General features: G+C 56.3%; 2 protein-coding genes across 3 annotated transcripts in view; one reads left to right on the top strand and one right to left on the bottom strand.

The window, feature by feature from the left end:
* Positions 1-3,741, top strand: part of Il4i1 (interleukin 4 induced 1) — a 6,889-nt gene extending 3,148 nt beyond the window's left edge. Inside the window, exons 3-7 of the mRNA XM_026789069.1 lie at positions 382-494; positions 955-1,156; positions 2,113-2,181; positions 2,274-2,410; positions 2,523-3,741. Of these exons, the coding sequence (XP_026644870.1) occupies positions 382-494; positions 955-1,156; positions 2,113-2,181; positions 2,274-2,410; positions 2,523-3,741 (1,740 nt within the window). The remainder of the gene's footprint in view (positions 1-381; positions 495-954; positions 1,157-2,112; positions 2,182-2,273; positions 2,411-2,522) is intronic.
* A 222-nt stretch (positions 3,742-3,963) lies between these two features.
* The window catches only part of Tbc1d17 (TBC1 domain family member 17), an 8,830-nt gene continuing 2,359 nt past the window's right edge, over positions 3,964-10,434 (bottom strand). Inside the window, exons 5-17 of one of the 2 annotated variants that reach the window (XM_026789096.1) lie at positions 9,666-9,873; positions 9,092-9,203; positions 8,839-9,000; positions 7,652-7,780; positions 7,463-7,566; positions 6,903-6,997; positions 6,464-6,580; positions 6,285-6,385; positions 6,096-6,195; positions 5,021-5,118; positions 4,804-4,920; positions 4,452-4,538; positions 3,964-4,321 (exon numbers count right to left, since the gene is read on the bottom strand). In XM_026789096.1, the coding sequence (XP_026644897.1) occupies positions 4,127-4,321; positions 4,452-4,538; positions 4,804-4,920; positions 5,021-5,118; positions 6,096-6,195; positions 6,285-6,385; positions 6,464-6,580; positions 6,903-6,997; positions 7,463-7,566; positions 7,652-7,780; positions 8,839-9,000; positions 9,092-9,203; positions 9,666-9,873 (1,625 nt within the window). In that variant the 3' untranslated portion in view covers positions 3,964-4,126. Of the gene's footprint in view, positions 4,322-4,451; positions 4,539-4,803; positions 4,921-5,003; positions 5,119-6,095; positions 6,196-6,284; positions 6,386-6,463; positions 6,581-6,902; positions 6,998-7,462; positions 7,567-7,651; positions 7,781-8,838; positions 9,001-9,091; positions 9,204-9,665; positions 9,874-10,434 lie in introns of those variants that run through there. The other variant, XM_005366849.3, reaches the window with a different exon arrangement.

The following is a 10,434-nucleotide window of genomic DNA, read 5'->3' as shown; positions in this document are numbered from 1 at the left end:
TGCCTTCCGAGTGCTGGGATTGAAGGCGGGCCTAATTCCTCTTAATGTAATTGTCATAGTCAAAATGGGGATCTGTGTTCGGAGAAGCACTAAGAAATTCCCAAGGGCGAGTGTCCCCTTCACCAAAACCCAGGAATGAGAATGGGCCAGCCCCCCAGTCTTGCGTGCAGACCAGGAATCTCCCTACTTCTGCCTTAGGCTGGGAAGTCCCTCCGCAGTCCATCTGGTGGACTTTCTCTGTTGTAGCAGCCCCTCCCCTCCACCCTGAAGAAAGGCTCTTCCAGTCTAGGTGTGCCTCACTGTGGGGAGCAAGACAGGCAGGGGCTGCTGTGAGTGCAGCCAGGGGAGCTGAGGTTCCTGCTTGCCTCACCTCATCTTTAGGTCACGGTCCTGGAGGCAGATAATAGGATTGGGGGCCGCATCCTCACCTTCCGGGATGGGAAGACAGGCTGGATAGGGGAGCTGGGGGCCATGCGAATGCCCAGCTCCCACAGGTGAGATCCCAGCCAGGTAACAGAGCTCCACCTCTGCACCAAAGCTGAGCCAAAGCCCACCTCCACCCCCACCTTATATTCAGCCAACTCCCATCCCTGATTTAGGCTCAGCCAATCCCAGCTCTGTCCTTGCCCTGGGCTCAGTGAGAGTCCAGCTCCATCCCTAGTCCATGCTCTTTGTTCTGAAGGTACTGTCTGTCAACCTCGGGCCTCAAGCTGCACCCCCAACTCTGCTCCAGTGTTACCCATGTTCCCTCCCACTCCAAAGTCGGGTCCCGACCTCACTTCTCACTCACAGCCCTCACCATCATCCTGGCTAATACAGCTTGGCTCAGCACTCTCCTAGTGCCATCACTCACCTTCCCATCTGTGCGGTTCCCACCCCCAGCTCCAAGCCTGTCTGTACTGGTCCTCCTGCGGTACCAGGCCAGGCCTTCTTCATGCAGCCTTCCATTTCCAGGATCCTGCACATGCTCTGTAGGAGCCTGGGCCTCAACCTGACCCAGTTCACGCAGTATGATGAGAACACATGGACCGAGGTGAATGACGTGAAGCTGCGGAACTATGTGGTGGAGAAGATGCCAGAAAAGTTGGGCTACGACCTGAGCCACAGGGAGAGAGGCCGCTCCCCAGAGGACATCTACCAGATGGCACTCAACAAGGTGGCTACCAGCTTCCTGCTGAGCCCAGCCCTGCCCGCGCTCTGTCTTTACTAGCACCCTGTTAAGGTTTACTCCGCAGCTCTGCTGGCGGCCAGCCTGTGCTTTCTGCATCTCACAGCGCATTCTCTACTGTAGCCCTTCCAGCAGTTTTGCCATAGACAGTCTCTTAGGCATCATCCTCCTGTCCCAGAGGATCTTTCCACACAGAAGCTAGCCCTGCCCACAGCTTGATAGGGCTCCCAGTGCCTCTTAAGCCCATGGGCCAGACCTACTAGATAGCTTCCCCTCCCCCACACCCACCTAGTGATCCAGGCATACCCTCTGCTTCTGGAACGCCACCTGGCTCATCCATTATCCCTAAGTCTGCATCCTCAATGTATCTGCCTGAACATCCTTCTGACCCCGAACAAGGAGCGCAGAGTAGAGGGGCTGGAGGCCATGTTTGTAAGAAGCCTGAAGGAAGATAACTAATTGCCAGGCAGGAGAGTCTACATGCGGTGGGAGAGGTGGCACAGCTCCAAAGTGGTTCTGCCCTCCACACCTTAAAATCAGTACTACCTGCCGCGAGAAAGGGTGATGGAGGCTGCTGGGCCTTGGGGGCCAGGCTGCTGCTGTTGCTGGGAGTGCTATAGCACTCCTCTGGGTCTGGGGAGCCAAGGAGAGTTGTTTCCAAGGGGAAACTGCTAAAGACTTAGCTGGTAGCAGCACCCTATTGGGCTATGGGAGACCCTCACCTGCCTACGCCCACAATGGTCTAGACACAATTACTGAACTTCCTGGCCGGCACAAAAACAAAAGGCAATGCTGACTGGGTGGGCAGATGAGGGCTATCCAGTGTTTGGGAGGACTTCCAGCTACAGAGGAGGATTATGCAGTATGAGCCAAAGTCTGGGACTTGAATAGGGGTGATTGGCTGTTCCCACTGCAGCCAGGGCCCCTCTGATTGTCCCCCACAGGCCCTCAAGGACCTCAAGGCCTTGGGCTGCAAGAAAGCCATGAAGAAGTTCAATAGGCACACGCTGCTGGTAAGGCTGTTCACCTGTCCTGTCACAAGAGATGGCTGAGGTCCAGGGCTTAGCAGGGAAGGGTCTGACCAGGGCTCCTGCCAATTGCACAGGAATACCTCCTTGGGGAGGGCAACCTGACCCGGCCAGCCGTGCAGCTCCTGGGAGACGTGATGTCCAAGGAGGGCTTCTTCTACCTCAGCTTTGCAGAGGCTTTACATGCCCACAGCTGCCTGAGCGACCGACTTCGGTGAGGGCACAGTAGATGGGACAAGTCACAGGGAGGAGCGTCCTGGGAGAGGCAGGGCCTTCCTTAAGAGCTAAGCTTCAACCTGGGTCAATGTGCTTGCCCTACCCTGCAGGTACAGCCGCATTGTGGGTGGCTGGGACCTGCTGCCACGCGCGCTGCTGAGCTCATTGTCCGGGCCGGTGGTACTGAATGCACCCGTGGTGGCGATCACTCAGGGGGCGCACGATGTGCTCGTGCACATCGCCAGTTCGGTACAGTCTCGAAGCCTGAAGGTGCTGATGGCCGACCTGGTTCTGCTGACCGCCAGTGGGCCTGCGCTGCAGCGCATCACCTTCACGCCGCCACTGACGCGGAGGAGGCAGGAGGCACTGCGCGCGCTGCACTACGTGGCAGCCAGCAAGGTTTTCCTGAGTTTCCGCCGGCCCTTCTGGCACGAGGAGCACATCGAGGGCGGCCACTCCAACACTGACCGCCCATCGCGCCTTATATTCTATCCAGCGCCGGGCGAGGGCTCCCTACTACTGGCCTCGTACACGTGGTCGGATGCTGCAGCCCCTTTTGCCGGCCTGAGCACAGAACAGGCCATGCGCGTGGCGCTCAAGGACTTGGCGGCCCTGCATGGGCCAGTCGTGTACCGCCTGTGGGACGGCACGGGCGTAGTCAAACGCTGGGCAGAGGACCCGCACAGCCAGGGTGGCTTTGTGGTGCAGCCGCCATTGTTTGGGCAGGGGAATGAGAACTATGACTGGTCATCCCCCTATGGCCGCATTTACTTCGCGGGTGAGCACACAGCCCTTCCACATGGCTGGGTAGAGACTGCTGTCAAATCCGCATTGCGGGCGGCGGTGAAGATCAATAACCATGTGTTCAGGGTGCCCAGCCCCCAGAAGCAGGAGCATGCCAGTCTCCGGAAGCAGGAGCGCACACATGCAGAGGCCAGAGAGGATCAGGATCAAGAGGTCAGCCCAGGTGAGCAGCAGCAGGAGGAAATCCTAGAGGGGCAGGAGTCCCAACATGAAGAGACCATCCCGGTGGGCCACGTGTTTGTGGAGGCCATCCCTGAGTTGCGGGGACATGTGTTCGTAGAGACCATTCCCCAGGGGAAGGGGCATACACACACACACAAGAATATCATGCCTTCACACATGCATGGGCATGTCATCCCTGAAGAGCACATGCACAGGGGACACAAGCACGTGGGATCTGGTCCCCAGCGGCACTGGCATCTGCACAGAGGGGCAGGTCACACTCCGTGCAAAGGGGGAAGAGGCACCCAGTCCCCAACCCAGACTAATCTAGAGCAGGCCACCTACAATAATAGCCCACAATAAAATTATTTTTTTGTTAAACCCAGAGGCCCAGCTCCCTCCCTCCCTTTCCACTGCTCTGGTTTCCTGAATGTAGCTGCCCTGGGCGGGTGACACTTGGGTGAACACTGCACTGTGGAGATCATAAGCTACAGGAGGATAAAGGGCTGATGGAAGAACAGAAAACTCGACAGCCTTGAGGCCAGTCTGGGCTATGAGCGAGATCTGAAAAACAAGGCTTACTGGTCTCCAGCACACAGTCAATGGTTTATTGCCTCACATCAGCCGCTGGTGAGCAGGTTCAGGGAATCCTCAACCTCCACTGGCCGGCTTAAGGTCTCCTGCTCCAGGTCTCCTTTCCACATGGGCCTCAGGACTGGCAATCTCCGAGAACCCAGTCAGGTGCGGGCTAGGAGTCAGCGCCATCGTCATCCTCAGGCAAGATCTCCAGGCTGCTATCAGGCTGCGGGACATCCTCACGCTGAGGCATGGGTGGCGGGGCCCGAGTAGGCGACAGTGGCAACGGGGATACGGGAGGAGACAGGCTACTAGGCTCTTCAGGCTTCGCCAACCCCAGGACTTCCTGCACATTGTGTGGCAGTTCCTGGGGGTAAGGGGGAAAAGCATCCAAAAGGCTAGGTGATGGGTAGGGGTGGAGTCAAAAGGGGGGGATGGGGAGGGCCTGGCGGGAAGAGCCATGGGGGTTTATTCCCTATAAAGAGCAAAGGACTCACTGGGCAGGCAGTCAGCTGCCTGTACAGGGCCTCTGCCCGGGTCAGCACGTCCTCGACGCTCAGCTTCATGGTCAGCTCATTGATGTGCTGCAGGAAGGGCAGGGTAAGGCACATGCCCGCCTTCCTTCTGGGGTTGGAGGGAAGCAGACTTGCCCCAGCTAGAAGAGGCCTTCAGGATTCCCTGGCCTGCCACAAGGTAACACAGCATCCCCTGCTAGCACACCTGGACACTGGAGCACACTAGGAAGGACCCTCACTGGGGACAAGAGTTCCAACCCCACCCAGACAACAAGGTCAACAGGACACACTGCGGGTGGACTTGCCCACGTCAAGGGAAGTGCCCTCACTTCACCTTAAGGATCTCGTTGGAGCCAAAGCCAGACAGCATCAGGGTGTCCCGCTCCATGTCCAAGATGGCACAGGCCACCAGCAGGTGCAGATTGGGGCCAGGAAGGCCAGTCCACAAGACCTGGGGTATCAGAAGGAACCCTGAAGCCTGACTCTGACCTGCCCATCCCCCTTGACCTCCCCACCCTTCCACCAGCATCTCACCCCAGCTGGCTGCCCACCTCCCACAGCCGAAGGACATCAGGGAAGGGAAATTCCCTCTTGAACCAGATGAGCAGCCACCGGAAGCAGAAGCACAGCGAGCCAGAGTCCTGGGAATCTAGACGACAGCAGGCAGTTAGCCTTGCCTGCAGCTGGTGGCCAAGCCCTAGTCTAGATCACAGTGAGCCAGAGTCCTGGGAATCTAGACGACAGCAGGCAGTTAGCCTTGCCTGCAGCTGGTGGCCAAGCCCTAGTCTAGATCACAGTGAGCCAGAGTCCTGGGAATCTAGACGACAGCAGGCAGTTAGCCTTGCCTGCAGCTGGTGGCCAAGCCCTAGTCTAGATCACAGTGGACTCAGCAGCTAGGATAGGCAGACGACAGGCATGGCTGCACACACATGCTGCATAGGACGCTCCCACCACTGCCTCCCTTTAGAGGGATGGGAACCGGGGCCGGTGCCAGAAGCACCCCAAGAATGTCAGTCGGTGTAGTAACCTGAGGACAGCATGAGTGGTACCATGGACACGGTCCCCCCCCAAGCCAGCATAATTGAGGACCTTGTCTAGACAATTAGTGGCCAGAATATCTAGCAGGTAAGTGAAATCTGTCTCAGGCTGTCCTGCAAGTGTGGCAGACAAAACGCCACACACCCAGAAGAACTGCGCTTCCAGGGGACTTCCTGACAGGAGCAACTGTCTCCCTAGGCACAGAAAGTGACCTCCCAGCCAGCACGGTTCCAGGTTCCTCAAGGACACACTCAGGGTCTCACTAGCTCAGGCTTAAACTCACTATGTGGCTTCAAATCCTCCTGCTTCTACCCCATCATGCTGAGATTACGGGTGCCGCACTTGCCCAGTTTTCCAGAGCTTCACGCACGTTAGCTGGGAATCCCAACAACTGAACCCTGGCCTCTTCAGCATTTCTCATTTTAAACAAGCAACAAGGAACTCCCAGCTAGAATGCAGCGGTCCTAGCTGAAGGTCCAAAGAAACCTCACCTAACCTATGGTGGGCAGGCTTCCCCATCCCCCTAGGCTTTGATGCCAGGTTACTTGGGACGTTTTTCTCATTCAGATGGTCGCACACAGGACCTACCCAGGAAATCACACAGTGGCTGATCTAGCACCCGCAGAAGCAGCAAGAGCTGCCCAAGCTGCCGCTTCATAGTCTCCTGGCTCTCCTCAAAGTTGCCATGCTGCAGGAAGCAGGAGGAAGTGTGAGAGCAGAGTACTGACTGGACACCTCAGTGGCTGTCCCCACACCCTCTCCCATCCTGTGCCTCACCACAAGTCCCATGAAGCCACAGAAACACCAGAAGGCATCCACTTCGTTCTGAACAACGAAGAGGATTGGGGACAGGAGGTCACTCATGCCCTGAACATAGCCTGGGGGAACACAGGGTCAGCTACATCACCTTAAGCACCTAAGACACCCAGCCTTCGCCCCATCAGTGCAGCGCTCACCCAAGTCGAAGTGGTACATGCAGTAGGTTAGGAGGATGTCATTGAGCAGGCCCAGCCCTGGGTTCTCAGGGCCTTCATAGAACTTGTTAGTCCTGTCGGTGCGGCTTACATCTCTCTCTGTGGGGGCCCAACATGGTAGGAGCACAAGAAAGGTTAGCTGGCCTTCCTAGCTGGTCACAGGCACCAGCCCTACTCTCCTGCATGCTGACAGCCCTCAGCTTCAGGGCTCATGCTCCCCAGAACCTCTCATTGTCACCCCCAGTGTGAGACTCTGGGGAAATAGAGGCACAGGGGGTAAAGTCACACAATCTCCCAGTGAGAGCCGACAAGGCCCCAAGACCTCTTTCCGTGTCCTGCTTCCTCCACTGCAGATCACCCCCATGGCCACAACATCCACCCAACTGCTTCCAGTCTGCCCCGCAATCCCCCTGCCACCTACCAATGAGACTACGGTATCCATGCAGCAGCGAGTTCCTCCGCTCCTGTTCAGCACTCACGGACTTCCACTGCAACTTCATTCGGAAGTACTCATCCCTAAGGACAGAGATCACGGAAGCTATGGTCCCCGCTAGCACAGCACCCAGGGAACACCTGGGGAAGCACCGGTGTTCCATCGCTCCCCAGCCCTGCTCTGCTCACACAGGTCCCTGGTCCTGCCGCCCCATGAGCTTCTGGTAGTATCTGTCACCACTGCCTCTGCTGGGAAGCACATCCAGGCACTGAAGCACCCTCAGGTGCTCACAAGGGGTTAGACGCCCACAGGAAGGAGCTGTGGGAGCTACAACAGTTCAGCAACAGACTGCAAGGGACTCCCATCAGGGGGATGAGGCTATTCACTGCATATAGTGGCTTTGAACCAGAATATGTGGAAGCCCCAGTATGGTGCACAGATGGGGCTATGCTGGCTCCAAGACACCCTAACCTGGAAGACTAGGGGGGCCAAGCCAGAGCTTGAGGGCAGATGTCTAAAGGATGTGGGGGCTGCACGTTCCCACTCACGTTTTCTTCCGCACGTGGGCTTTGTGTTCTTCAGCTGAACCCTCCCAGCTAAGGTACCCCAGGAGGAACTTCCATGCCTCCCGCCGCAGGCCAGGGCTGAGACCCTGGGGATGCGATGGAGCACACAGGTCAGAGGCTTCCTCCTGGCCAGCTGCCAGCCCACCTTAGTCTACATCCACCGAGACTCACCCCTGAGAAGATCCGATTTTTCAGTTCAGGGATATTCTGCAGGCGACCATCAGGACCCACATGGCGGGCCCATTCTTCCTCTGTGACTGGAGGAGCCCGCTCCACTGTGGGACGCCGCCCTAGCTCCACCTGCAGAACAGGGGCAGGTGAGCTCCGAGCCCTCCTGGGCTGGAGGAACCCTAAAGACCAGGGGTCAGCAGGAAGCTTCCAGAAAAGAAGGCACCTGAGAACAGCAGCAGCCACAGGCAGCCCTGAGACAGAAGGATCACACAGCACAAGGCCAGGGTGAAAAACTGAGACATTTAGCCTCAAAAACCAGTAATGGTTGGGGAACTGGTTCAGCAGGGGAGCACTGCTCGAGATCACCAGTGAGGGTCTGGGGTGGGAATCAGTGGCAGAGAACCTGCCTAGCATGCAAGAGAGCCCCTGGGCTAGATGGATCCCCAGCACAAGAAAGACATCCACCAATGCACCAGGCAGCTGGCCCAGTACACAAGACTCCTGTGAAGTCACTGCTCACACAGCTCCAGAGACCGATTTCACGTAACAGAGGTGCTGTGGGATCTTGAACTAGGCAGAGGTGTGTGACACACAAAGAACATTAACTGTACGATAACTGTATGACGCTGTTATTTTTGTTTCGCTGCCTTTGTTTTAATGATGCTAAGAATGTGTGTTTATTATGTATACAATATTCTATCTGTGTGTATGACTGCAGGTCAGAAGAGGGCACCAGATCTCATTACAGATGGTTGTGAGCCACCATGTGGTTGCTGGAAATTGAACTCAGGACCTTTGGAAGAGCAGGCAATGCTCTTAACCTCTGAGCCATCTCTCCAGCCCCTGTGTGTTTATTTTGTAAAGATGTGTTGCATTTATTTCACCTTGCCTGCCTAAAGCACCTGACTGGTCTATAAAGAGCTGAATGGCCACTAGCTAGGCAGAGAAAGGGCAGGCAGGGCTGCTAAGCAAGAGAATGAATGGGAGGAAATCTGGGCTCAGGAAAGAACAAGAACAATGAGTGATCACACCTGCGGCCAGAAGCTGGGCAGATGCCAGACAGACAGAGAAGCAGTGAAAGACAGACATAGAGACGTAAGAAAGGTAATAAGCCCACAAAAGATAGATAAAAAGAAGCAGGTTTAAAAAAAAAAATGAAAGGCGGAAACAGGGTCCTTGACACTTACACAGGAGATGACCTCGAAGCCAGGCTCTGGCTCATCATCTGGCAGCAGGGGCAGGTCAGGGGAGGAAGCGCCCTCAGGGTGTGGCTGCAGGGCTCCCCGGAAGAAGTTGGTCACTCGAGAGAAGCTACTGAAGGTGGTAGAGTAGGGGTCTTGGAGGAAGCGCTGGGGAAAGGTGACAGGTGTCCACATTGGAGCTGCCCCTCCGGGTCTCCCCATCACACCCACGGTGCCCTGTGTCCATCTCAGCACTCACAGACACCACATTGGAGCTGTCCTGGTCGAAGAGCTGCAGGTGATGGAAGGAGCTGGAGAGGGCGGAGGAATCATGGGGGAAGACCAAGTAGAGGCGGGGGTCCTGCGGAGAGCTGGGAGAGCAGGGACACACAGGAGGTCACAGGCCCTGAGGCACCTGAGACCCTAGAGGCCATGCTTCTCTAGGTCTGTAGCCCCCTTCCCATCACAAAATGGCACTGCAAGGAAGTCTCCAGACCAGAGCTGGACTTATTGCACTTCGGGGCCCACATGACTGACTCAGGAAGAAGCCAAAGAGCAGCTTTGTTGGGAATGGGGGAGATACTCTGTATGCAACAGAGACTACTACTGCAGGCCATCAAATGGCCGTTTCTTCCCTCCCTGCCCTCACGCAGCCCACGCTGCCTTCAACTGTCCATCCTGCTGGCACACAGCCTTCCAAACACTGGGATGGCAGGCATATGTGCCTGCATCTTTTCAGGGCCTTTCTATTAAAACTGCTTTGCTCATTTCCAGGAACTGCAGGCTGCAGAAAGACATGCTGCCTCACGGATCCAACACTGGCAGAGGCTTACCTAGCCAAGAGCAGATAGCGGCTGAGGACCCGGAGCAAGGCTCGGGTACCCCCTCTGTGGAAGTGCAAGGCAGGCAGGGAGCCTCCAGCCTGGGTCACCAGGACCAAGTAGGCCCAGCTGAGGCCTGGCTTGGACCTGCGGATGGACTTGAGCTCCCCCAGGCTCACGGAGAAGGCCCAGGAGCTCCGAGGACAGCTGGGCTCTGCACCTAGGGGAAGCAATGCATTGCTGGTATGGTATCAACAGCAGGACAGGCCACGTCAGCGTGTTCTCTGTGTCTTCTGAAGTCTTGGTGGAAGCTGCCCTCTACCTCTGAGAACTCTGGCACTTCCTTAGAAGTAAACTGCCTAAGATTAGAAAGCACCCCAGTGGATATGTCTGTCCCAGAATGTCCTAGAACCTCCCCAGGCTTCCCTCGGTCTTCAGTTTGAGAATTACCTTCCTCTGTCCCTAGTCTTCTGGCTGTCTTACCTCTCCAATGGTCTCTTTGCTCCATACCCTACTTGAGCCACAACAAAAGGTTTGGGAGGCCTTTAACCATGGTACTTGGTAAGAGGCAGGTCAGCTAAGGCTACCTTACTGAGAACAAGTCTCCAAAAAAAGAAGAAGAAGAAGAAGAAGAAGAAGAAGAAGAAGAAGAAGAAGAAGAAGAGGAGGAGGAGGAGGAGGAGGAGGAGGCAAGCAGATCTCTGTGAGTTCGAGGCCAGCCTGGTCTACAAGAGTTAGTTCCAGGACAGGTTCCAAAGCTAAAGAAAAACCCTGTCTCTAA

This window comes from Microtus ochrogaster, unplaced genomic scaffold, assembly GCF_000317375.1.
Source record: "Microtus ochrogaster isolate Prairie Vole_2 unplaced genomic scaffold, MicOch1.0 UNK14, whole genome shotgun sequence".
In the NCBI taxonomy this organism is placed as follows: Eukaryota; Metazoa; Chordata; class Mammalia; order Rodentia; family Cricetidae; genus Microtus; species Microtus ochrogaster.
Note: the sequence above shows the minus strand (reverse complement) of the source record. Positions and strands in the feature narration are given on the sequence as shown.